The sequence below is a fragment of the Saimiri boliviensis genome, chromosome 11 (assembly GCF_048565385.1).
Source record: "Saimiri boliviensis isolate mSaiBol1 chromosome 11, mSaiBol1.pri, whole genome shotgun sequence".
NCBI classification, from domain to species: Eukaryota; Metazoa; Chordata; class Mammalia; order Primates; family Cebidae; genus Saimiri; species Saimiri boliviensis.
In genome coordinates, this window is record NC_133459.1 from 30,044,079 (window position 1) to 30,071,187 (window position 27,109).

General features: G+C 47.7%; 2 protein-coding genes across 4 annotated transcripts in view; one reads left to right on the forward strand and one right to left on the reverse strand.

The window, feature by feature from the left end:
* The window catches only part of ZCCHC17 (zinc finger CCHC-type containing 17), a 72,663-nt gene extending 66,490 nt beyond the window's left edge, over positions 1 to 6,173 (forward strand). For all 3 annotated transcript variants that reach the window (XM_003937589.4, XM_003937590.4, XM_010348161.3), the window contains one exon: positions 5,248 to 6,173. In XM_003937589.4, coding sequence (XP_003937638.1) covers positions 5,248 to 5,409 — 162 coding nt within the window. In that variant the 3' untranslated portion in view covers positions 5,410 to 6,173. The remainder of the gene's footprint in view (positions 1 to 5,247) is intronic.
* Positions 6,174 to 6,859: 686 nt separating this feature from the next.
* Positions 6,860 to 15,014, reverse strand: FABP3 (fatty acid binding protein 3). The gene is made up of 4 exons (XM_003937591.4): positions 14,853 to 15,014; positions 10,902 to 11,074; positions 8,937 to 9,038; positions 6,860 to 7,135 (listed from the first exon to the last, which is right to left on the reverse strand). The coding sequence occupies exons 1-4, from the start codon at positions 14,923 to 14,925 to the stop codon at positions 7,082 to 7,084; spliced, it is 402 nt and encodes a 133-aa protein (XP_003937640.1). The 5' UTR covers positions 14,926 to 15,014; the 3' UTR covers positions 6,860 to 7,081.
* Positions 15,015 to 27,109: the final 12,095 nt, after the last annotated feature.

Sequence of the window (27,109 nt, forward strand, 5' to 3'; positions counted from 1 at the left end):
AATAAATACTTGAGTCGATTGATAAAACTTTTTCTTCTGATACTGCCTTTTCCTTTCCAACCTATAGTATACTGGTGCCTTGTAGGCAAGTTCTAGACAGGAATCATCCTCTATCCTACTTCCCCAAGGTTTATCCTAGAGAATCAATTTGAAAATCAAATCATCTCTTGAGAATCAGTCTGTTTTGCAAGAAGAAATGCTTGTTTGTTTGACTGATTTCTGGCCATATCAGTCCTTTTTGGTTGGGAGGTGTTAAGTTAGTTGCTGCCTTTGATAGAGACAGATCTAGAAAGAACATCTACTTTGGGACCTGGCCTGAGTCAAATCCAGGTTCTACCATGTGGGCAAGTCAGTTCATCTCAGTCAGCCTCTCTGAAATTACAGTTTCCTTTCCTGAAAATGTAGGGATACTTACACCAAGTCTATAAATTGGTTGTGAAGTTTAGATATGTGTGCAGTGTGCCCATCCTAGCACTTAGAAAATTAAGTACTGGCTAGGTATGGTGGCTCACGCCTGTAATCCCAGCACTTTGGGATGCTGAGGCAGGCAGATCACTTGAGGTGAGGTGTTTGAAACCAGCCTGGCTAACATGGTGAAATACCGAGTCTGGTTAAAAAAAAAAAAAAAGCAAAACTTAGCTGGCCGTGGTAGCATGCGCCTGTAGTCCCAGCTACTCGGGACTACAAGTGATTCAAGGAGAATTGCTTGAACCCAGGAGCCATATGTTGCAGTGAGCCAATATCAGGCCACTGCACTCCAGCCTGGGCAATAGAGCAAGACTCCATCTTAAAAATAAGTAAATAAATAAAATAGAAAATTAAGTACTCAATAAATGTTCACTGCTATATTCTCCTTTTTTAGTTTTTGCTTTAATTTTTGTTTCTCTCTCACACTGGGCTGCTGCTATCATGTTTCAGAAATATAGTGAAAATAGGAGGACTAGCTGCTCTAGCAAAGGATATGTGTTTTTCCTAAAGAACAGACTTTGAGACATTTGAGCAGTGGCTTCTTTTCACTGTCCCTCTTGACCTGTACCATGGGTTCACACCCGTATGTCATTAAAAATTTTTTTTTTTTTTTTTTTGAGATGGAGTTTCGCTCTTGTTACCCAGGCTGGAGTACAATGGCGCGATCTCGGCTCACCGCAACCTCCGCCTCCCGGTTTCAGGCAATTCTCCTGCCTCAACCTCCTGAGTAGCTGGGATTACAGGCACGCGCCACCATGCCCAGCTAATTTTTTTTGTATTTTTAGTAGAGACGGGGTTTCACCATATTGACCAGGATGGTCTCGATCTTTTGACCTCGTGATCCACCCGCCTCAGCCTCCCAAAGTGCTGGGATTACAGGCTTAAGCCACCGTGCCCGGCTAAAATTTTTTTTTTTATTTTTAATTTTCTGGCCAGCACAGTGGCTCACACCTGTAACCTCAGCACTTTCGGAGGCCAAGGCAGGTGGATCATGAGTTAAGGAGTTCAAGACCAGACTGGCCAAGATGGCGAAACCCATCTCTACTAAAAGTACAAAAATTAGTCGGGTGTGGTGGTGGGCACCTGCAAACCCAGCTACTCAGGAGGCTGAAGCAAGAGAATTGCTTGAACCTGGGACGTGGAGGTTGCAGTGAGCCAAGTTTGCGTCACTGCACTCCACCCTGGGCAACAGAGCCAGACTCTGTCTCAAAAAAAAAAAAAATTATTATTTTTAATTTTCTATTTCCAAATGATACTTGAATCCACATCATTTTTTTAAACTGTTATCTTCTGTTTCCCTTCTCACTTGAATGCAGTTGAGAGCAGAAGTTTGGTTCACTTTCTGGCTCTCAGTCTTCCCCCACCACAACTCCCACCTTTGCTTTTGAACTACAACTTCTGAAGTCATTGTTCTTTTGTTCTGTAGCTTAAGGCTAGACACACAGGGAAAATGACACCATCTGCTGGAAGATTGAATTCTTTGTTCAGGCTGCAAAACAGCTTTTGCATCAAAGTTGAGGTCTAAGAGAAGGCCATCTCCTTGATCCCTTCTTGCTAGCTAGAGTCCATGTTCGAGCATGCCAGGGCTTTCTAGTGATTTGTTTTTATCTTCCCTCCTTCTGAGCCTGCATCTTTGAGAGAGAGCAGTGTGCCAAACTCCGTGTTGGAAAGTACAGTGGTTTTGCTGCTTTAGCCTTGGTCAACTCACTTTACATTTCTGAGTTACAGTTTTTCCATCTGCAAATGGGAAAAATAACTCATGAATTCTGACCCTACAGATTATTATTGTAAGATAAGAATGCAAAAGGCACTGTTTAGGTGTAAGGCAGTATTATTACTCTCCTCACTTATTTATCCATACTGGACCAGGCTTGCAGGGAACTGGTGCCAGACTCTACGTTTTCATTTTTACCTTCCCAGGATATTCCCCTGGGAGAAGCCAGTGAGACTTTTGACCTCATAATTCCCTGTGATGGACTTCCATGGTCTTGCCATCCAGGAAGGTACAGCAACGTAGCTAAACTATTGATTTGCCAATTCTCAGCTCCTCCCAGCCATGGTTGTTATAGCTTGGTAACATGGGTCTGAGAAGCTTTGTTCGCTTCTCTCTACTCTTTTGTGATGCCAAGAAAGAACTGTTGTTTCATCTCCTCTTAAAATTTTGACTGTAGATACTTGGCCAGGCTGTCAGAACATCCTGGGAGTTAATGAGAGAAAAATACATGTAGCTCCCTCTAAGTACCTATAATATGTCAGGCACTATAGTTAGTGCTTATCTTGTTTAAAGCTCATAGTATCCTTTGAAATAGGTGCTTATTAGTTCCTATTTACTGAAAAGAAAACTGAGATTTGAAAAAGTTAAATCGTTGTTCTAAGTCACATAGTGACTTAAGTGGCAAAGTTGGAATGTGAACTTAACTCTTATTCCAAAATTTGTTGTTCTAATGACCATACCATGAGGCCTCCTGTCACTATACAGAAAGAAGGGCCATGTGCTCCATAGGAAAACTTAGGAAATTTCCATTCATGTGATCTATGTGAAGATCCCAGCTGTGCCTATGTGATCTGGGACAAATGGCTTTCAACTCATCTAAGCCTTAGATACTATCTCATTAACTCGTCACCATAGCTATATGACACAGGTGGGTTTTGGGTTTTTTTTTTGTTTGTTTGTTTTTTGAGACAGGGTCTTACTTAGTTGCCCAGGCTGGAGTGCAGTGGCAGGATTATGGCTCCCTGCAATTCCAGCTCCCTGGCTCAAGCGATCCGTGGCCTACCTCAGCCTCCTGAGTAGCTGGGACTACAGGTGTTGGCACCACCACACCTAGCTATTTTTATTTTTTGTAAAGGATGTAGATGTTATTCTTACCTCCATTTTACATTTTTTTTTTTTTTTTTTTTGAGACGGAGTTTCGCTCTTGTTACCCAGGCTGGAGTGCAATGGCGCGATCTCGGCTCACCGCAACCTCCGCCTCCTGGGTTCAGGCAATTCTCCTGCCTCAGCCTCCTGAGTAGCTGGGATTACAGGCACACGCCACCATGCCCAGCTAATTTTTTGTATTTTTAGTAGAGACAGGGTTTCACCAGGTTGACCAGGATGGTCTCGATCTCTCGACCTCGTGATCCACCCACCTCGGCCTCCCAAAGTGCTGGGATTACAGGCTTGAGCCACCGCGCCCGGCCTCCATTTTACATTTTAATGGACCAGTCATCAGTGAGGTCAGATGACTTGCCCACGGATACAGAATAGTAAATGGCAGAGCCAGAACTCAGGTCCAAGTCTATCTAATATCTGCTTCATTGTTCTTTCCACCATTTCTCACAGCCAGCTCCTAAGACCTGATAATCATTCAGCTAGATTTATAGCTCTCAGGGTGCTGGTTGGAAGCTGGCGTCCTTTTCTGCTCTTTCTCCTCCCATACTTTCTCCCTCTTCTTAGAAACCTTATGGAAGCAATATAGATATTTGAAATTCAAAGAAGAGATTTATGCCGTGCTTAAAATCTGCCCATACTGCCCCATTAGACACTTGGAAATCTACCTCTCATCCTTTGTATGGGTTTGTACTATTACTTTGGTAGCATGGTGTGGTGCATATAGTTTTGGGATAGTTCATTCTCAGCTCTTTTCTTTATGAGTATAATCTTGTGAGGTGCCTGTAAAATTAGAGATGATAAATATTCAAGGGTAGCAAGTACAGGCTTATTATTTGATGCAGTCATTTCCCCTGGCAGCAGGATCTAATAACAAACAGAATGGGAGTCAGGAGTTTTAAATCTTTTATTCTTTGACCTTGGATATGTGAGTCACTGTTTCTAGATAGATTGGCTAATCTTTAAGGACCCCTTTCAGCTTTAATATCCTGCACTTTTAAAAATGAAAGTAACAGATACTTGTTTTTTAAAAAAATCAAATTGGACAGAAGTATATAAAGGAAAAAGTGAAAGACCCATATCCTTACCCCCATTCATTTCATTCCCAGTGTGTAACACTTATTACCAGTTTGATGTCTCCTTTTCAGTTTTCTCTGTGTATACTAAATATACACAAGTATGTGTAATATATACACTTTGTCATTTGCATATATATATAAATACACATGTATATGTTATATGCACTAGAATCTACAATACATACTGCATTCATTATGTCTTGGTTCTTTTACTTAACATGTTTTAGCTATTTTTCGATTGTTGGTACTTAAAGATTTACCTTATTGTTTTTAATGCCTCATACTTTATTAAGTGGTGGCTGGGTATCTCACACCTTTAATTCTAGCACCTTGGGAAGCTAAGGTGGGCAGATTGCTTGAGCTTAGGAGTTCAAGGCCAGCCTGGGCAACATGGAGAAACCCCATCTCCACAAAAATTAGCAGGGTGTGGTGGTGCATACCTGTGGTCCCAGCTACTTGGGAGGCTGAGGATTGCTTGAGACCAAGAGGTTGAGGTTGCAGTGAGCTGTGATTATTGCCACTGTACTGCACTCCAGCCTGGGCAACAGAGTGAGACTGTCTAAAAAAAAAAAAAAAAAAAAAAAAATTACTAAGTGGTCCCCTGTTGATTATGTGCTATAATTTTTCTTTTTTTTTCTTTTTAGAGATGCAGTCTCGCTATGTTAGCCAGGTTGGTCTTGAACTCCTGGCTTCAAGCATTCCTCCCACCTTGGCCTCCCAAAGTGCTAGGATTACAGATGTGAGCCACTGCACCTGGCCAGTTATGTGCTATGATTGTTTAAAGCAAATATTTACTTACAATGTTGATTTTTAATATTTTCTTTTCAGGAGAAGAAGAAAAAGAAACATAGAGACAGGAAGTCATCCGATTCTGACAGCTCAGACTCTGAGAGTGATACAGGCAAGAGGGCAAGGCACACATCAAAAGACAGCAAGGCAGCAAAGAAGAAGAAAAAGAAGAAGAAGCACAAGAAGAAACACAAGGAGTGAGAGTAGAAAGAGTGTGGGGTGGTTGAGAGTAAGGAACCAGGAGCCTCGTGCCTTTAGGCTCCTGGAAACACTCAATAGTGAGAATATAGCCTCCCACCCCATTAACTTTGCTTCCATGGAAATGGCTTCCCCTCATGCAACAGGCAGGTTTGGGAGTTAGAGGTCAGAAGCAGCTGCCTGAATGAGTTGTTGTTTCCTTATCACTCCTGGCCCCTTTGCAAGTGAACCCTGCAGCTCACCCATTCATTCACCCAACTTCCTTCATTCAGCAGGAGGTTCCATTATCCTCTCCAGCTGCCACTGCCGGAGCTGGATTCCTGTAAGAATCCAGGCTAGAGCCAGAGACTGTTGTGGAGATGAGTCTGGCTGTAGTTGGAGAAGAGTGGTTGGACCCTTCCATTTGGTCTGTTCTGGGCCAGTTGGTGGGTGATCTCTGCTGCATCCAACATGGGAGCAGAGAGACTGGCAGCAAGAGGCAGAACATGGTGAGAAGTGGTGCTGACTTTTCCCATTCCTCCTAATATGGTTCTACTATGCTAGAAGTGACATCCAGTGGTCACCACAGCTAGAAAATAATCTGCAGTGTCACTTGTGTATTGCATTCCAGCAGACCACTGAACCAGACAGCTGAAGCCAAGATCATTGTTCTTTGTATTTATTACTCTGTGAATCAGTTGATTCCACTTCAGGTCCCTGCTTAAATTCCTGTTGCTAAATGGAAATGTGTTTGGTTTTAAACTTACTAAAAGTTCTTTTTCCTGTAATCCTTCTTCCTGGGCAACTTACAAACTTAAAGTCACTGAGCCTGCACTAGCTCACAAAAGCATTTAATATACCTTAGACTTTGGAGAGATGCCCAGCAGAGGTACAGAGCCAAAGGCTCTAGCTGGTCGCAGCCTTCTTGGGAGATCACTTATAAGCCCTCCCTTTTGTGATGATCAGATGCCCTCTTCCCTCAGAGTTGATTAGAGAAGTAGTAAGAATTTGTAACCATGAGTAACTAGCCTGGTGCATAGATCAGCAATCATCTTGGCCAGTGGTCATTTTCTCCCACCACCGTGGTACAAGCCTGGGTTCTGTGCCCTGAACCTGAATTCTGGAAAGGGAGACCTATAGCATTTCACAGAACAGCCAGGCCCAAGAGTTCTCAGTGTAGGATGGGCGTGAAGTGACAGTTCAACAGCCAAACCTGGGGAAGCCCCACCACTGACTGAACTAGGAAATTTGACCATGGAGTGGGGCAGTGTAAAGGCAAGGTGTAGGTACAGCTGTTTTATTAAATGTGTACGGTGATCAGCTGATCATCAGTCTCTGAGACTGTCCATTTCAGTCTCCCATCCAGTGCTTCTTTCTGAGTAACCTTCAGGCAGTTATTTCTGCCCACTCTTTGACAAACAGGGGAAACCAAGACTCCCAGAGTTATGTTACCAAAGGCAAAAAGGCAACTGGGTGGCCTTGGCTCTGCTTTATTGACCTCAGAGCACCCTATGAATGCCGTTAACAAAAAAACCACATACACAATGGAAACTAGAAGTGGATCCAGGCCAGTGGCACCTGACCCTAGAAGAATTTGTGGATTTGTACAAAATGCAGAGGAAGAAATGAGGCAATGTGGTGCTGAGTCGAGGGGTAGCCGATTGGCAGAGTAGGAGTCAGCAACAGTGCAGTCAGGTCATGCCTCTTTCTCATAAGTGCGAGTGCAAACTGCAGTGCCGTGGGTGAGTGTCTGCAAGGAAAGACAGAGTCAGATGGGGAGTGAAGCCAGGAAGGCCATTGCAATTACTCTACCCTCCCTTCCTCCTGATAATTGTCACTTGAGTACCTACTACGTGCCAGGCACATATATATGTGTGTGTGTATATATATATATATATATATATACACACACACACACACACACACACACATACATACACACATATATATGTGTATATATATGTATATTTATATATATAAAAAATACATATTTTCGATATGTACAGCAAATCTTTAAGATAGGCATTGTAATTCTTATTTTAGAGATTTGGAAAAATTAGCCTTTAGAGAGGAAGACATTTGGTCAAGATCTTTGAGTGTTTCTTTTTCCCTTATACCATTTTGCTTCCTTTATTCTTTGCCCAAGATGGTGCCTGGCATATAGTTGACAAATAGGAAAAATATCCAGAGACTCAGGAAAGGACTGTATTCAGCTAATAACTCCAATTCTTCCCTAACTTAGGGTAGTACCAGGGCCAGAGCCCTATACCTCCGACCATCCAGTCTGGCATCATAAAGCCAAACCCATGGCCTCACTGTAGTTCAGTTGTCCACTGAGAATTTGGTCCTGCGTACCACATCCCCACCAAAGCTAGGCACCTCATTCCAAACCTCAAGGGGACCGCTGTCCCCCATGAGTGCACAAGAATGCAGTTAACACGTTATGCTGACCCAAGAAGAGGTGCAGTGAATATGCCCAGGTGAAAACCTGAGGCCCTGCAGTTAGGCAGCATCCACAGTTGGTTGCTCTCTGGGTCTGGGGGGAATTCAGTCAAGACTCCAAGTGAAGTCTCCAAGCTTGAATGTATCTGCTAGCCTGGCTGTGGTACTTCCTACTACCCAGGCAGTAGTCAAGTAGTTGCAGTAGGCCAGACATAGAAAGCTTGAAAATGGGGTAGGACTAAAATGGGGAAGAAAGGACTGTGCTGTCATTCAGTGTCCCCACCATTCACCAGCCTGTTCCTGCAAGCGACAGTGCAGTCGTAGGGAGGAGAGAAAAGGGAATGCTGAGGTAGGAAATGGGAGCCTCTCCTAGAGGGCCTGGGCTCAGATTTGGCCCTGTTTTCTACTTCTTCCTGGGGTGAGGCAAGGTGGAAATATAGGAAGACCAAACAAAGGACATGCTGTATCAGTGATGCTTTGTGCTGTGCATACACTGTCTCTTACAGACTTCCCAGCAAGGTTGGTATTCTTTTTTTTTTTTTTCTTTGAGACAGAGTTTCGCTCTTGTTACCCAGGCTGGAGTGCAATGGCGCGATCTCGGCTCACCGCAACTTCCGCCTCCTGGGTTCAGGCAATTCTCCTGCCTCAGCCTCCTGAGTAGCTGGGATTACAGGCACGCGCCACCATGCCCAGCTGATTTTTTTTTTTTTTTGTATTTTTAGTAGAGACGGGGTTTCACCATGTTGACCAGGATGGTCTCGATCTCTTGACCTCGTGATCCACCCGCCTCGGCCTCCCAAAGTGCTGGGATTACAGGCTTGAGCCACCGCACCCGGCCAAGGTTGGTATTATTAATACCCATTTTACAGTTGCACTTGGAGAGGGTGATTTGAAGTCATGAAACCTATAAGGTAAGATGTGAGCCCCAGCCTGTGTGAGTCCAAAGCCGCCACACAGAAAATTCCCACCTGATACCACCCTGACCTTGTAACCACTCTTGTCCCAGCTTCTGTGGCTCTCGGGGGAGGACTTGGCTTTTTAGAACAGGCTTGGCTGAAAGAGCAGTAGTAAAAACCAATTAGATATGGCTCCAAAGTTGCCCATCTTACCAGGATGAGTTTTCCATCAATTAGCTCCCGCACAAGTGTCGTCTCTTGCCCGTCCCACTTCTGTAGGTGAACAAGTTTGCCTCCATCCAGTGTCACAATGGACTGTGGAAAGAGAGTAGAGGCCTGAGCTGTGATCTTAGGATTGAGGGGCAGGATGGGGTCTGGACACTGGGGCCACAGAGGACACAGCCTCTGACCCAAACTAGTGATGGTGTGAGGACAAGAGCTCAGGCAATCCACTTCCCAGCCAGCCCTGCAGGACATCTAGTTCACCTCCAGCTTCTTCACCACTACTGCCTTGCTGGGGAAGAGGCCTTCAGGTATTAGGTGATGAGAGAGGGGGAGGCAGTATGATGGAGCCAGAGAGCCTGGCTCTGAGAAGCATCACAACCCTTCAAGATAGGCACTTATTTGAACAGCCTGTTCCCCTCAGATACAGGTGAGATTTACTAGTCTATCCCTGGGAAAGACCGACTGAGGAGGTGGAGTAGTCTTGAGAATCTCCAGCCTTGTGGTTAGTACACATAATGTCTGAAAGACCCTTTGTGATAAGAAGTATTGGATAATTAGACTTCCTCCCCTGTATTCCTACACCTCTTCCTGGGCCACATCATGTGACCTCTTTAAAGGGGCAAGAGGACACCAACCGCAGTCCTGGGACTGGATGCCCTTGGATCGTTCCTCCGCTCTGGGTGCTGCCCACATACATCAGCTGGTTCTCATTTGGCAGCTCTTCCAGGTGTCTCCTAGGAGTTTGGGGGCCACAAGGCCAGACTAAGGGATCTTGATGAGCAAGGTGGTTCAGTAGGAGAATCTGAGAAGGTTCTGTGTATTGTTTGGGGGGTAAGGAATATGGGGCCTGTCTTTTAGTGTGCTGTCTTTATTCTTAGAAGTAAGCTGCTTGTTCTCGTTCCCCTAGTTTTTTTTTTTTTTTTTTTTTTTTTTTTTTTGCCTACTCAGAGTAGATATTTTTGCCCTAGGGATTCTAGAGGGCTATTGTGTTTAATTGGGGTTCTTGCCCCTTGAGAAAGTAGGCAAGCCCAAGGAAGTAGGGGCAGCCACCTTTATCCAAGGTAGACTGCCATCTTCGGGCACCATCCCCAGCTCTGCTGCCAGGCACCTGTGTGATCCTATCCTTTCTGGGGACAGCTGTGAGGAAGAGGAAACAGCTGATGGGCTGAATGATAGTGTCATGATAGAACACTGCTGTAGGTACACCCTATAGAGGTCAAAGCCTCCAAGCTCTCTTGTACCCATGCCGGGCCTGGAAGGTCTGAGGCAAGCTGTCAAGACAGCCACTGCAGTGTGACAGTACCCTGGGAGAGGGGGCTGAAGCTTGGTGGGAAGACACTGCAAACTCATTTATGACAAGACAAATGCCCTGTACCAGCACATAGCTCTTCCTGCCTGTCAGCTGGCAACATCGGGAATTTTTCAGGGTCATTGGTCATGTCTGAGATTTAGAAGTTGAAGCAGCATCTGAGTAGGTGCTGCTTGTTCCTGGCTGCCTTTTTTGCTGCTGGAGGCCACAATGGCCTCACTCAGTGGAGGGCCCTGACTTTTGGGCATCATTGCTAAAGCACTTCAGGTCACAGCCATGGGCACATAACTCCACCATCTATGGAAGGGGAAAGAAACCTAGAGCTACTACTGCATACCTTACACAGGATCACCCAGCTGGAGCTGGAGTAGATACTGAGGTCAGAAGAACATCCTGATTCTGCACTGCCCATTCTGAGGCAGCCAGTAGATGAATTCCAAGAAGGGAGGGAAGAAAACAAGATGACAGAACTAACATTTATTTGGCATCAGTGGCATTCCAGCACTACCCAGGCTTTATGAATCGTGTTGCATTTAAATCTTCCGTGATAGTCCACCCCTCAGGCAACAATACCAGGGAGCCAAGACTACCAGCCTAGGTAGAGTCTCAGCACTCTCCATTCCCGACCCATTTCCCTGACTTACCTTGACCTTCCTGTCATCTGCTGTTGTCTCATCAAATTCCACCCCCAGCTTAAAGCTGATCTCTGTGTTCTTGAAGGTGCTGTGTGTTTTTAGGATGATAGTGTCACCATTCTTTTCAATGATTGTGGTAGGCTTGGTCATGCTGGCCACCTGCCTGGTAGCAAAACCCACACCTGAGGGTAGGGGGAAGGTTATGAGTATATGAGCTAGAGTAGAAAGGTGGTGTTCAAGAAACTCAATGAATAACTCTCAGGCCTGGGTGTGATGAAGTGGAGGACTGTATCTTTCAAAGCCTTTGCATTGGGAATTTTAAAATTCAGTCTTGCCCTTAGTTCTGTTTGGTGAATACAGGTTACTGATCCCATTCGACAGATGAGATGGTTAAGGAACAGCAGTGCAAGTCAGTGGCAGAGCTGGGATTAGAATAAGCTACTATTAGGCCAAGTTTGATAGCTCACATCTGTAATCCCAGCACTTTGGGAGGCCAAGGCAGGTGGATTACATGAGGCCAGGAGTTTGAGACTAGTTTGGCCAACATGGTGAAAACCCATCTCTACTAAAAATACAAAAAGCCAGATGTGGTGGTATGTGCCTGTAATCCCAGCTATGCGGGAGCCTGAGGCGTGAGAATTGCTTGAACCTAGGAGGTGGAGGTTGCAGTGAGCTGAGACTGTGCCACTGCACTCCAACCTGGCTGACAGAGTGAGATTCTATCTCAAAAAAAAAAAAAAAAAAAAGCTACTATTAAGTACTGTAAGTTTTTTGTGTGGTAAGAACTGTATATATTATCTCATTTAGTTCTTCCTGTTCCTCTGAAGACTTTCCACGTTATGGATGCAAAAACATAAGAGTTAAAGTCTAGGTCACAAATCTGAGATTGAAATCCAGAATCGTCTGACTCCAGAGCTTGCTTAAGTGCTCAGCCATACCGCCTCCCAAGGCTGGAGCATAAGGCTTTCCAGGGCACCTGAAAAGCTCTCTAGGCCTTAGAAATAAGGCTGAGAGCCAGGTATGGTGGCTCACAACTGTAATCCCAGCACTTTGGGAGGCCGAGGTGGGTGGATCACAAGGTCAGGAGTTCGAGACCAGCCTGACCAATATAGTGAAACCCATCTCTAAAAAAAAAATAAAATAATAAGGCTGAGAAACGTAGACTTTGCCTCCCAAAGCCTTAGGAATAATAAAGAGTTTTCCACCTTTGGAAGTTTTACCCTGAAACTAAGAAGCATTAAATGTGCTCTTGTCCCTTATATATGGCAACCCAGCATTTTCAAAGCCTGTTATCTATGATCCAGGAGTTAGATACAAAGGAAGTATTTGTCCTCTTGCACAGATTGAGGAGGAGCCTAAAGCGGTAGCAACAATGAGTTAGACTCTGCTGGGCACAGCGGCTCACGCCTGTAATCTCAACACTTTGGGAGGCCAAGGTGGGTGGATCGCCTGAGTTTGGGAGTTTGAGACCGGCCTGACCAACATGGAGAAACCCATCTCTACTAAAAATACAAAATTAGTTAGGCGTGGTTGCGCATGCCTGTAATCCCAACTACTTGGGAGGCTGAGGCAGGAGAATCGCTTGAACCTGGGAGGCAGAGGTTGCAGTGAGCTGAGATCATGCCATTGCACCCCAGCCTGGGCAACAAGAGCGAAACTCCATCTCAAAAACAATGAGTTAGACTCAAACCCAAGTCTCCTGACTCCCAGTCAAAGGCTCTACAGAGACTATCTTCCTGACCCAAGCATGGCTTCCTTGGGTACTGGGCAAAGTCCTAAGTGTCCTGCAAGCAAGTAAAGAACAAAGAATCACGACTGCCCCTTCTCCCCCCAGCAGCTTATGCTGAGCTGTCCTCCAAGGCAAAGGTGAGGCAGGAGGCAGCCCAGTGTAGTGAAGTGGTGTGTGTAATCTCCAAATGTGCCTGGCTACAGAGTGCTTACTGGAGCTAGGTACTCTGCACGTGCCCTACATGAGTAGTTGTACTTAATGCTTGTAACAGCCCTCAAGCCTAGATTATCCCCAATTTATTTACTCCTAAATAAAGAGAGTAAAGTGTCTCATCTAAATTCAAATGGAGTGAACTGACAGATTTGAATCTAGGCTCCAAAATGGCTCACTGTTTCCACTAGGCCATTCTGCCCAGCACATACTCAATCCAGGCCACCAGTTGTGCCTGTGGTCACTGGTACTAGACGGGACCTCTTTGCCCCTTGAGAGCCCTAGATCTACAGCAGGAGGGGCAGGGGCTGCCTCTGCCACTATGCTGTCAGCCTACCCTTGCTTGGCCAGTGAGGAACTTTGCCTTGCCCCTTGGTGTCAGGATGAGTCAGGCCAATGACACTCCCCTTCACAGAGCAGGACCTTGTCACTGCACTGGGAGATCTGTTTGCTATAGAGTGTCTGAAAAGGAAACCACTGTGGGATGAGTGAGGGTCTGAACCAAGAGAAACGAAGAATATTGAGCTGACAGAATTTAGGAGACTGAGGGAGATCTGGGTTCTACTCAGAAATGAAGCCAGTGCTATTTACTGAGAGCTGAGGAGAGTCTTTTCCCAGGCTTCTCGTTCCTACGAAAAGAAAGCAGGCTGCCGAAAAATAAGCAGGTCTTTAAGGAGATCGCCCCCCACCCACCCACTTGGGGCAGAATAAGGGAACAACAGTGGTAAAGTTGTTTCAGCTCGGTTCAGGGACTCGGCTCTGGCCTAGCTTTGGAAAGAGGAACTAAATCTGGGCATTCCAACTTCCCAGTAGCTGCTGGGGTGTGTTAGTGGGGGTTGGAGGGCTGCTCCTCTAAGAACGACTGCCTACCTGGAATTACTGGGCATAGCGCCCAGGGTAGGGTAGGGGCCGTTAAGAGCTTTGACCTCTCCATCTAAGACCAAAGCAGTAGAAGAAGGGCTGAGGTCAATCATTAGCTAAGCAGTTCCTACTTTGCTTCCCACTCCCAGGGCCTGTAGGGTAGTGGAAAGAGCTCTGGGTAACAGATCTAGAAACCTTAGGTTTTCATTATCAGCTCTGCTGTGGAGTTATAATACATTTCTACTCTCCTGGTTTCAATTTCCCTGTTGAACCAGATGGTATGTGAATCTCCAAGTTCCTCACCTGTAAGATTCTTTGAATCCTTATTCTTATCCATCTCAAAGCCACAGCAGTTATTCACATCCTCCTAAACCTGTCACCCTCCCTCCCAGGTCTTGACCTTGCTCTGACACCCTCTACTGCACAACAGAAGTCCGATGGCTTTCACTGCCTACCCTTCGCACAGGTGGGTGAGCCTTGGGTTGCAGGAAAGGCCCAGCTGATGATGGGCCGCTTGCCCCACCCTACCACGAGGCTCACAGACGGTGATTAAGTCCTGGTTACATATCACTGCAGGACAAGGTCAGACTGGCTGGTGAGAAAGAGCATTCTCCAGCAACAATCCCCTTCCCTAATCCAACAGAGAGAGATGGGAATTGCTGCTTACTGCAGGTCCCTGTCTTATCTCCTCATATCTGATTCACTGATCCACGTTTTTTTCCCCGCCAATTTTCCTCCTCGGTATTTCCTACTTGTTTAAGGTCATAGTACACTCCTAGCTGCCCCATTCCCTTTCTGGGTTCAGTCTCCTCCAATTTCTAAACTACCCATGCCCCTGTTCTTTCTCTTCCCTGGCTAGACTCCCCTTCCTGTGATCAGTGTTCTTTATCCAAACCCTCCTTATACCTCCAAATCATATATCCCTCTTCCTGGAAAGAGCCTCTCACACAGCTGCCTCCTTCCTCCACCTCCCTACCGTGGTCTCTAACCAGATTTGGACCATGAAAGCCCCTTCCGAACAGGCTCCACCCAGGCTGCCATTCCGCGTTCCCCTATTCCCCAGTCTTAACCAAGAGGGATGCAGCAGGAGCCCTGTGTGGGGCTAGGCACGCCACCAGCCCCTCCCCAAGGCAGCATCCTGAGCCCCGCGGCTTGCTCACCGAGTGACTTCATGTAGTCATCGAAATTCTTGCTGTCCACTAGCTTCCAGGTGCCCAGGAAAGCGTCCACCATAGTGATGCTGGGCTAGGCTGAGACACAAGCTGTGAGAGAGCAGGCGTGCAAAGACTCGGACGGCGGCTCCCTGCCCGGGCTGCCGCTTTAAATAGCCCTCGCATCACATGAGATGTGGCCCACGCCCCCGGCTCCCGAAATAGGAAGCCCCAGGCTAGGGCTCACCCAGGAGGGGCTGGTCCGCCATCCCCCAACCCGCCGAGGTGGGAGGGGACCAGTCAGTGGCGCCCTGCTCGCCTGCGTCAGCGCCAGTGCCTGGCCCCCGAGTCTCTACCCCAGGCTGGCAGGACCGTCTCCCTTTCCTGGCCTCTAGGCACTCTGGAATCTGAGAAGGAAACAGCGGTTACCGGCCGGAGAGCTAGGGCGCATGCCATGGATATCTTCCGTAGCCCAGTCCCTCTTTGAGCTTGGGGTCAGAGCAGAGATGAGACTAGAAAAGGAAAACTCGTCCTTGGGCTGGTGCCCACGCCAGGAAAAACTGGTTGACTTCTGGCTCGGGCATCCGTCCTCGTTTTACAAGTGAGAAGCCCGCGGCTCAGAGGGGAACTGACAAGGTCTCAAGAAATAGGGAGTGAATGGATCTTCAGATTGCAAGCTTAGCCTAGCGAGCCCGCGCTGTCCCTTCACTCCCACTGCCTGGTGGCGGAGACAATCACCAGGGGCTCCGTCTGCGGCTGAGCTGACCTTGTCTTCTGCCTGTTTTGAGCGAAAGCCTGACCTTTCGCGTCCGCGCCTGTCCGCTCACACGTGCTTGCCCCTCCCTGCAGAATGTCTCCTGCTGGCCCTCCTCCCGCCCCACCTCACCCCACCCCACCCCACCTCACTCCACCCCACCCCACCTCACTCCACCTCACCCCACCCCACCCCACCATCCAGCTCCCCACCCGCCCCTGCAAGTGCTCCGGGCTTTTCCAGTCTCTCCGCACAGCTCCAAGCTATAGCTCAGTTCCTTCCCAGCTCACCCTCCTGAGAAATTCTGCCAATTCGGTCAGCTCTTCACGGCCCACTGCTACCTTCCCTACGTGCTGCCCTTTTTCTGACCTGTTCACACTAGCTAGCCGCCTGCACTTTGAGTACTTTGTTGCCTCCTCTTCAGAGCCTGTTGTGCAGTGGTTTGACACTGTGTAGTTTACTGAGCACTTTGAGTGGAAATAGCAAGACCTTGTACTGATATTTATTGCATGCTGAGGGCTTTAGGTGTATTGTTTCATTGGACTTTTCATTTTATTATTATTTTTTAGAGAAAAGGTCTCGCAATGTGTCTCCCAGGCTGGAGTGCTGTGATGCCATCATAGCTCACTGGGCCTCAAACTCCAGGGCTCAAGGGATCCTCCCACCTTAGCTTCCCAAGAAGCTGAAACTGTAGGCACACAGCACCACGCTTGTCCTCACTGAACTTTTAAAACAAAATCCATGAAATAAGTGTTACTGTATTATCTTCTCGTTTTAAAAAGATGAACAAGCTGAAGCTCTGAGGAGTTCACTCATTAATTCCGCAGTTATTAAAGTACCTATTTTGTACCAGGCCCTGCTTTGAAGAGAGACAACAGGGAACGAAACACACACTCACCTCTGGGCAGCCAAACACAAAACTAATGTGGTGACTTTAACGGGGGTCCTGTCCTGACCTGAGGTTCAGTGTAGGCTTCTCAGAGGAAGTGAGGTATAAATCAGTTTCCGAGTGATGGCAGGAGGCCCAGCACATGGAGTAGTGCGGAAGTGAACTTCAGCAACAGCCTGCCCAGGGTGGGCCTGCAGGAGCCAACACAGGAGCCCTAAGGCCTGCCAACTCTGCCACGTGCATATAGTGTGGCAGGTCCTCCTTCCTGGGACTCTGTTTCTCCACGTGCAAACCCTGCCTCCCTTTCCTTCCCTGGACTGTTCTGGGAACAAGGCCAGGAAGGAAGAGCCCTCTCCCCACCCTAAGGTCTTGATTCCTTTGGACAGTCCAATTGCCAGAAAACTTGGAGGGTCATTTTTGCCAAAGCTACAGGGACAGGCCTCAGGGCTGGGCATGGAGCCTTGGTGATCTCACTGTTAGAGCAGGTGCCAGGAGAGGAGGAGGGGAAAAAGATGATTTCTGACTCAAGGTCGTAGCCTTCAGTCACAGGTCCTCCTCTCTCAAGGACTGCATGGCCAGGGACTAGAACTGTCTCCTTATGTGGTGGCCCTTATAATGCAGTGATGGAAAGCTGGGGCTGGGCTAATGGCTACTGGCAGATCTTTGTTCTGATCTGAATTTCTTTTCTTTCTTTCTTTCTTTTTTTTTTTTTTTTTAGAGACAGGGTTTCACCATTTTGGTCAGGCTAGTCTTGAACTCCTGACCTCAGGTAATCCTCCTGCCTTGACCTCCCAAAGAGCTGGGATTACAGGTGTGAGCCACCACACACACCCAGCCTTTTTTTTTTTTTTTTTTTTTTTTTTTTTGAGATGCAGTCTTGCTCTGTCACCACCAGGCTGGAGTGCAGTGGCGCAGTCTCGGCTCACTGCAACCTCCACCTCCTGGGTTCAAGTGATTCTCCTGCCTCAGCCTCGCGAGTAGCTGGGATTACAGGCATGTACCACCATCCCTAGCTAATTTTTGTATTTTTTAGTAGATATGGGGTTTCACCATGTTGGCCAGGATGTTCTAGATCTCTTGACCTCGTGATCTGCCCGCTTAGGCCTCCTAAAGTGCTGGAATTATAGGTGTGAACCACCACGCCCAGCTCTGATTTGAATTTCGTTGGGTACTAGCTGTGTGGCCTTGGGCAATTCACTTAAGGCACTCTGAGTGTTTTTTTTTTTTTTTTTTTTTTGAGAAGGAGTCTCGTTCTGTCACCCAGGCTGGAGCACAGTGGCACCATCTTTGCTCACTGCAACTTCCACCTCCCTGTTCAAGTGATTCTTCTGCCTCAGCCTCTCGAGTAGCTGGGATTACAGGCATAGGCCACCACACCTGCCTAATTTTTGTATTTTTAGTAGAGACGGGGTTTCACCATGTTGGCCAGGCTGGTCTTGAACTCCTGACCTCAAGTGATCCGCCTGCCTTTGCCTCCCAAAGTGCTGGGATTACAGGTATGAGCCACCACACCCAGCCTACTTCTTTATTTTAAGAGAGTCTCACTCTGTCACTCAGGCTGTAGAGTAGCATGATCTCAGCTCACTGCAGGCTTGACCTTTCAGACTCAAGGTATCCTCCCACCTCAGCCTCCCGAGTAGTTAGGATTACAGGTGCATGACACCATGCCCAGCTAATTTTTTATGTGCTTTTTGTTTGTTTTTGGTAGAGACAGTGTTTTGCCTTGTTGCCCATACTGGTCTTGGATTACTGGCCTAAAGCAGTCTTCTTGCCTTGGCCTTTCAAAGTGCCGAGACTACAACAGATATGAGCCACAACGCCTAGCCTGAGATAACACATTTAAATGCTGAATGTGGTTGACTTAGTAAATGTTCACTGCTGCTGCTTCTCCTGCTGCTATTGTTATTATCTCCAGGGGTAGTGCAGACACCTAAGACCTAGTCTGAGTTCTGCAGCTTGCCTGCTGAGTTAGTTACCCAAGGCAAATTGCTTTGCTTCTTTAATCCTTAGTTTTCTTATTTCTGGGACAGGATTAGGAACTGCTGCAACTGTGAAAAGAGGTCCATGGAGGCTTTTAGGATGGGTTGTGGGGGGGCACTGCCCGAAAATCCATTTGCTCCCTCTCTTGGGGCCTGTCCGAGTTGAGCAGCATGGGGCTTTGAGAAGCTCTACTAGACAAACCTCAGACCAACTACCCTCACTGCTCTTCCCCCACCTCGCCACCATGCACAGACCTGGGTCACTGAGGTTAACCTATAAGCTGCACCCCATCTCCTTTCCTCCTGGTTTATATCCTTCCTTCTTCTAAGTATGTACAGCTCTCTCCTCGTCCCTCTGAGTACCTGCATCCTCCAGCTCTGTTACGCTCACGACATTTGGAGGAGAACGTGAGCCCTGTCACTTTTTGTGCTCCCCTGTCTTGCCCTTGGCAGATCCAGATGTGGATATAACATCTGGCAGGCAGCAAGACCAGTGCCTGCCAAGAACAGCATCTTCCCAGCCCTCATCCTATGGTGAGATCACCGTTCTGTGTTTCCATGGCAACCACAGGCTGGGAAAATGGAGAAGAGGAGAGATGAGTAACCAGAAGCCAGCCAATGAGATGAGCTGCAGCACCGGATGATCCATGGGGCCATGGGGAGGGGGAACAAGGGAGGCCTGCTCAGCATCTTTAGCTGTTTCCTGGATCCTCCCTGCCGTCTGGATGCCTCCACTAGAGAATAAGCTACTGGCACCAGGAAAGAGCTAGAAGCTCTGCTGATCCAAGAACATGGCCCTCCTTTTTTGCCTCTTCAGGGTCTAAGTCTATAAATGCTGACTGCCCCTGCCCCATCCCACCCGTAATATCTGCAACTGGGAACTTTTCCCATTTGCTGGTAATGATGATGGGGCTCTTTCTGCCTCTGCCTGCCATAGAACCAGCAAGTCTTAGACATCCCTTCTTTTTATGCCCCTGGTGCATGGTGTCTTTGTTACCAGAAAGGGGTCCCAATCCAGACCCCAAGAGACAGTTCGTGCATTTCACACCAGAAGGAATTTGGGGCAAATCCACAGAATAAAGTGAAAGCAAGTTTATTAGAGAAGTAAAGAAATGTCTGTTTAGTAAACATTATTAACCTGTTCCCTGAACTGTAAACATTTTGTGACTAAGAATATTTCACATCTTAGCCAGGTCTCAGCTTCATTTTACCCAGGCTCCATGCAAGATAGAGTCACTCTGGTTAGAATGCCTCTGACATCTTCGGATGCGATGTCTTTAGAAAGATCCCTGATTCTAAATTCCAGGCCTGCAGTTACTAGCTAGAGAACTGGAACAAGCTCGTTGACCCTTCTGAGTCTCCTTTTCTCCCAGATAGATGAAGGCCATCAACTTCTTGAGGTTATCAGGATTAAAAGATAACACATGGAATGGGCCGGGCACGGTGGCTCAAGCCTGTAATCCCAGCACTTTGGGAGGCCGAGGCGGGTGGATCACGAGGTCGAGAGATCGAGACCATCCTAGTCAACATGGTGAAACCCCGTCTCTACTAAAAATACAAAAAATTAGCTGGGCATGGTGGCGTGTGCCTGTAATCCCAGCTACTCAGGAGGCTGAGGCAGGAGAATTGCCTGAACCCAGGAGGCGGAGGTTGCGGTGAGCCGAGATCGCGCCATTGCACTCCAGCCTGGGTAACAAGAGCGAAACTCCGTCTCAAAAAAAAAAAAAAAAAAAAGATAACAAATGGAAAGCCTACCATGCACTATTGAGTAACCAGAAGCCAGCCAATGAGATGAGCTGCACCTGCTGATCCATGGGACCACGGGGGGCGGAGACAAGGGGACCTGCTCAGCATCATCAGCTGTTTCCTGGGCCCTCCCTGCCATCTGGATGCCTGTGCTAGAGAATGTGCTACTGGCACCAGGAAAGAACCAGAGGCTAAAAGAGCGGAAGTAGTAGTAACTCCTTTCTCCTTTTCTCCTTCCAGTTCTTTTCCCCAGGACATTTGAGTAAGCCGAGTCCTTTTGAGACCCTGAATCAATAGGAAAGGATTCAAGTATGTGGCCAACTCCTCCTCATTGAGGTCACAGGGTGGCCTTCAGATCTTGGAGATAAGTTTCTTCATGTTTCCCTTTCTCTCTCTCTTTAAATATTCATTCATTCTACCAATCATAATGGAGCACCCCTATGGCCAGGCACTGTAGGCTCAGTGGAGATCCAGGGTGAATAGGAGAGCCCCCTGCTCTCACTAAGCTCACAGTGCAGGGCAATTTCAGCCACAGTGGGTGGAGTGGAGTGTTCTTTCTGCCACTAGGAAATCTTCCTTGTTCCCCAAGAGTTCTAGATACTGTGGGCTCCAGAGAACAAATGATGGCAGAAGGTAGAGGTTTACTCAACACCAATTTGCTTCTAAGAAGCTGCTGCCTCTGGCAGAATGCTCCCTGAAATGAGAACAGTGGCCCTCCCTGCCCTGGGGGAGAGGAGGCAGCTCAGTGGGGAGGGGCAATCACCTTCTCAGAAGCCAGCCATCTCCCCATTGCTGGCAGAAGAAAGCCCAGATTCTAGCCTGGCCCCATCTATTTCCTTGGTCTAATTACTGAATCCTATTTTAAGAAGAGTTCCTGGAGGAGAATAAGGTGCAATTGACAAGATTGGGTGCATTCAGGGTGGCATGGCTGTACACAGGTGCAGTATATTGAATGAATGAACAAATGAGTGAGTGAAGGAGAGAATCTACCTCTCTAGCTTTAGGGGCTCTGGAGTGAGACTTGGGTTCCAATATTGCCTGCTACATATACAACAGCTGTGTGACCTTGGGCAAGTCACGGTCTCACTGGGTCTCAGTTTCTAAATCTGCAAAGCGCATGATCACTATCCTCACCTAGCCAGCCTCCCAAGGACCCTGAGGAGATAGGGGAGAACACGTTGAGGAATGCAGCACAAAGGTTGTTTCTCCAACTCCTGGCCTCAAGGGATCCTTCTGCCTCAGCATCTCGGGTAGCTGGGACAGGTGTATCTGGTTTGTGCTTTTTCTCTTCTAGACTTCTTCCTTGGCTGCCTGAGGTTCTTAGCACAAGACCCATTTTCTTTGACATGCCCCATAGCCAGGACCCACAGCCTCATAGCCTATATACTCTATTTCCTACCTGCCTCTCCAGCTTTCCACACTGCAGCCACTCTGACTTTTTTGTACCTTGAGGGGCACCATGTTTCTCTCTTTCTGTTTGCCAACAGTGCTCCTCCTTGCCCCTACAGTCTTTTCATTAACTCCTTCTTTCTTTCTTTTTTTTTTTTTTTTTTTCTTTTTGAGACGGAGTTTCGCTCTTGTTACCCAGGCTGGAGTGCAATGGTGCGATCTCGGCTCACCGCAACCTCCGCCTCCTGGGTTCAGGCAATTCTCCTGCCTCAGCCTCCTGAGTAGCTGGGATTACAGGCACGTGCCACCACGCCCAGCTAGTTTTTTTGTATTTTTAGTAGAGACGGGGTTTCACCATGTTGACCAGGATGGTCTTGATCTCTCGACCTCGTGATCCACCCGCCTCGGCCTCCCAAAGTGCTGGGATTACAGGCTTGAACCATCGCGCCCGGCCCCTTTTTTCTTTCTTAAAAAAATCTTTTAAAAGTAGTATTCTTTTTTTTTTTTTCTTTTAGATAATCTCACTCTGTCACCCAGGTTGGAGTGCAATGGTTTGATCTCAGCTCATTTCAACCTCTGCCTCCCGGGTTCAAGCAATTCTCATGCCTCAGTCTCCTGAGTAGCTGAAATTACAGGCATGCACCACTACATCTAGCTAATTTTTGTATTTTTAGTAGAGACGGGGTTTCACCATGTTAACTAGGCTGGTCTCCAACTCCTGACTTCAAGTGGTTCACCTGCCTTAGCCTCCCAAAGTGCTAGGATTATAGGTGTGAGCCACCACACCCAGCCAAATCCTACTCATTTTTCAGCTTTCAGCGTAAGGATCCTTCTTCTGGGCAGCCCCTTCTGCCCTGTCCTTTCCTATCCTGCTTTGATGTTTGTTTCAGAGTCTGCCTTTGCCATTACACTAGAGGCCCTTAGAGGGCTGGGACCCAGTCTGTGTTGCTCCCTACTATGCACAGGACCCGGCACATATTTGTGGAATGGACAACAGTCTCTCCAGAGAAAAGAAAGCTACTTGTTCTTTGCAGTGTTTTCTCTGTTTTAAAATTCTAACACAATCACTGTCTCCTTCTCCACTACTCTCAACTTTCCTCCTGCCAGAGTATCCTGTTTTGTGCCCTCTTTCTCACTCCATCCCTGAGCCGTTTCCCGTGTGTGGTGGGGCCCCAAGATCTCCCAGGTGAGAACTGCCCTTCGGGAAGCATGGGTGTAGCCTGAATCTCAACAGTAGCTTTCTTTGGGGACGGGGTTATTCCCAGAAAGTAATTAAATGAGGACGCAGGCCTGGGGCTGACCGTGGCTCCCTCCTCAAACTTCAGTTTCCTTTTTTCTCAAGTGAAAAAAAGGTTGCCTCTGCAAAAATCTGAATAATCTCTAATATTGTATTAGGTAAAGTATAATTAGAAAGGTAAACCTTAGGCTTATAAAACAGCACTTCACATTACCAAGTCTCAAGCATGTTTGTGTGCCATGTGGCCTGGTCTCCATCCCCTCTCTGGGCACCAAACGGATGGTTCAGTAGTCATGCCTCATAGTGCATTCTATTCAGGAACAGCTTACCGGAGATTCTGGAAGGATTCAACCAGCCCCCAGAGGCCTAATGAGCCTGGTTGGTGTGGACACAGATGACCACTGTTGTCACTGGGTGAGGAAAGCTGGCAAGCCATGGCAGGGTGGCTGGCAGGGAGTGTTCCAGGAAGCAAGTACAGAGCCAACACTGTCAGCCTGGCTTGGGCTGAGATCTTAGGAGTTATCTGGTGTGGGCTGATGGGACAGCAACCCAGGACTCTGTAGTAAAGAAAGGCATTAGATAGAAAAAGGAAGGAGCCCATTTGCAGGAAGGACTGGGTGGGCTGGGGGGTGACCAGAACTGCAGCCCAGGGTGAGAGATTTCTCCTTGTAAAGGTTGGCAGTGTTAGGACCATGAGGTTAGAGGGATGAGATCAGAGTCGGGAAGAGATAAAGTCAGATTAAAGTCAGATGAAGCAGGCTGTCTTTCTCAGAATGGGATCACTCAGTGCAGGAGCAAAAACAGCCCAGGCCACACCTGTAATTCTAGCTTTGCGAGGCCAAGGCGGGTGGATCACTTGAGGTCAGAAATTCAAGACCACCCTAGCAACATGGTGAAACCCTGTCTCTAAAAATACAAAAATTAGCCTGGCATGGTGGTGGGTACCTGCAATTCCAGATACTTGAGAGGCTGAGACAGGAGAACCGCTTGAACCTGAGAGGTGGAGGTTGCAGTGAGCCAAGATCACGCCATTGCACCCCAGCCTGGGCAACAGAGCAAGACTCTGCCTCAAAAATAAATAAATAACAGCCCAGTAGTCATAGGCTCGTATATATCTGGTTATTGAATCTTCTCCAACCGCTGGTGAGTCAGTTTATGATCTGTCCGCGGAAAGGAAGAGAAGGTATAAATACCACCAAAGAAAGTTGGGAGACATTACACTTGCGTGGACTTGGACGAGTCAGTCTCTCTGTGCCTGCTTCCTCTGTGTGATAAGGATAATAATGTCTAACCTTTGAGAGAATAAGCAAGATTGTGGGTACAAAGAAGCTTTGTGTGCTATGAGCGTGGTGCACAATATGTCACTAACATCGATATAGCACTTCCTGAGCACTTCACTGGACTCAGTAGCTTTTTGTCTTTCACCTCATGTAACCCTGACGAAAACCTAGTGAGGTAGCTATGATTCTCATCCCTGATTTACAGATGAGAGCCAGGATTTGGATTCAGGCAGACAGGCTCTAGAGCTTGCATGGCTTACCCTTTATTCTACACTGGCTCTCCCTGTGACATTGTTCACCCTGCCTTCTCTGCGATCTTGGGCCAGTGTCTTTTCTTCAGTTTTCCCAACTCTGTGGTAGGCGGTTGGGCCAGATGATCTCTTCAGTCCTTCAAGCTTGGCAGTCAGTGGTTCAGGAAAGGAACTTCCAAGTAGGGGAGAGGGTGAGGTGGGGCCAGAGCTGAGAGAGGACAAACTTTTCCAGTGTCTTTGCCTTGCCATTAGTGGGTAGGCTGGCAGGCTCCCCTTTGCCCTATAAGTGGGGCCAAGGAAGCAGGTGATGCTCAGTCCCAGCCTGAAATATTAACTGGTCCCTGAGGATCGCTGACATCTGACCACCAGGTCCACCTGCCAATAATCAGGCAAGGCCCATCTGCCTCTGCTAACGGACCCCAGAGGGCTCTTCTTCAGTCTTCAGTCTCTACCTGTCCATTCTGGGCCCCTGCCCCCTCACCCAAGATCAGTTTATCTGGGCACCAGGCCTGGTCTGGGGCCTGGGGGTGGGGCTATTTTTAGATGTCCTCTGTCTCCTTGGCCTGGGCCTCTAGCCAGATCAGGCCATTCATACCCATGTATGTGCACACACACATTTTCTCTTGCTGTCAATTCCTCATTGAACTTGACTGTCACTAGTTTAATGCCTGGCCTCATACTGAGTACGGATAATCAACAGATGACCTAGACTTGGTCCCTGCCCTCATAGAGGGATGGGAGACGTATACTTGTCTACAGACTATGACAATACCGAAAGGCTATTACTGTCACATAGGGCTGTCCCTATACCATGGAAGACCGGAGAAGGGAGCCCCCCACTCTGCCAGAAAAGGCAGGAAAGACCTCATACAGGAGGCAGTCTTTGAGCTGGGACTTTCTTTCTTTCTTTCTTTTTTTCTTTTTAAATAAAGACAGAGTTTCACCGTGTTGGTCAGGCTGGTCTTGAACTCCTGACCTCAGGTGATCCGCCCACCTTGGCCTCCAAAGTGCTTGGATTTACAGGCGTGAGCCATCATGCCCAGCTGGGCTGGATCTTGAAGGATAGGCACATCGGAGTCCACTAGATGTGAGGACGGGAATTGGGGAGGCAGAGGAGAAGGATTCGGTGAGAGAGGATGAGATTTTTCCTGATGATTGCCCTCAGGTGACGGCAGAAGATAAAAATGGCAAGTGACGAGAATGGAAAGATAGTGTAGGGCAAACAGGAGATCTTGCCCATCATCCAGAAGTCTGGACTTCCTTCTGAAAGCAGTCGAGAGCCATGGGGGGTTTCAGGTAGGCGACCTTCATGATCTGATTTGTGTTATGGGAAGAGTTCCCTGTCTGCTGTGTGGAGGCTGCACTGGAGATATTGGTTAAGAGGCTATGGCAGCTGTTCAATCTGCACAGTCCAGCAGGGCTCACCTATGCCCACACTGCAACAGAGAGAAGGGGAAAGCGGGAGGACACACTCCTAATTAAAGGCATGGTGTGGCCACTGCACATCTCTTCTCTCCCAGGTGCATCTAGATGCAAGTGAGACTAGGAGATATGGTGATTATTCTGGACTGCTTTTTACTCTAGAAAAGAGAGAGAGTAGATATCAGGGGACTGGAGGCCTCTGATACAGTGGTTAAAAATCTCTGAGCCAGGTCTAATCCTAGCACTTTGGGAGGCTAAGGCAGGCGGATCACTTGAGGCCAGGAGTTCGAGACCAGCCTGGCCAACATGATGAAACCCTATCTCTACTAAAAATACAAAAATTAGCTGGGCATGCCAGCTAATTGGTGTATGCCTGTAATCCCAGCTGCTTGGGGAGCTAAGGCAAGAGAATCACTTGAACCCAGGAGCTGGAGGCTACAGTGAGCCAAGATTGTGCCACTGTACTCTAGCCTAGGTGACAGAGCAAGACTCCGTCTCAAAAAAAAAAAAAAAAAAAAGAAAGAAAAAGTCCCTGAAATCAGATTTCTGAGTTTAAGTCCTGCCTTAATCACTTACCGTCTGTGCAGGCAGATTACTCACCCTCTCTGCCTCAGTTGCTTCCTCTGAGGGTACAGTGAGCTAACACATACCAAGTGCTTAGAGTAGATCCTGGCACATAATGATGCCCAGAGCTATTTTCTATTTCTAGGAGAAGGGGAGCTCTGGGAACAGGTGTTGCCTGAGTCCCCAGGAATCACCGAGGGACCCACAGTGGGGGCAGATGCCTGGCTAGGGCAGCCAGGACTATGAGCCGTGCCCTTTAGCTCCATTCTCTTAATCCCTATGTCTTAGCTGAGGCAGAGGATTCTGGGAGCAGGGTATGGGGTCCTGGGAAAAGAAAGGAAGGTGGATTTTGGAGCTAATTCAAGGATGGATAGCCCAAGAAGTGATGTCTGTGGATCTAGAAGCTTCAGATGCAGCCCAGCCTGGAGCCCCTTTCCCTCACAGGACAACAGATCTCCCAGAGTCGTGGTGGGGTAGGGAAGTGGAGGTGGGGTGGCTAGTCAAGGTCATCTTGACTAATGACTTCAGACTTGGCTGCTGTGTGACCTCAGGCCTCCAACCACCACTGACCTTCTCTGGGCCTTGATCTTTCCATCTGGAGGCTGGGATCACTTCTCCTTCCTTACCTTCCTGCAAGATGAGCGTGAAGATTAGATGTCAGTCCTAGAATTAGGTTGCCCCCTTCTTCTTAAGCTTCTAAGACCAGTTCCCCTTAGCCTTGCATTTCAAAAGGAGAAGTTGAAAGTTGAAAATAG

Bases quoted from the DNA above. Each gene is read 5' to 3' on its own strand.
- FABP3 (XM_003937591.4), bottom strand. From the start codon at position 14,925: ATGGTGGACGCTTTCCTGGGCACCTGGAAGCTAGTGGACAGCAAGAAT. The intron at 9,039-10,901 runs GTAAGTCAGGGA...CTCTTTCCACAG, and splicing joins CAGATGACAGGAAGGTCAAG to TCCATTGTGACACTGGATGG. The intron at 7,136-8,936 runs GTAAGATGGGCA...CTTTCCTTGCAG, and splicing joins TTGATGGAAAACTCATCCTG to ACACTCACCCACGGCACTGC.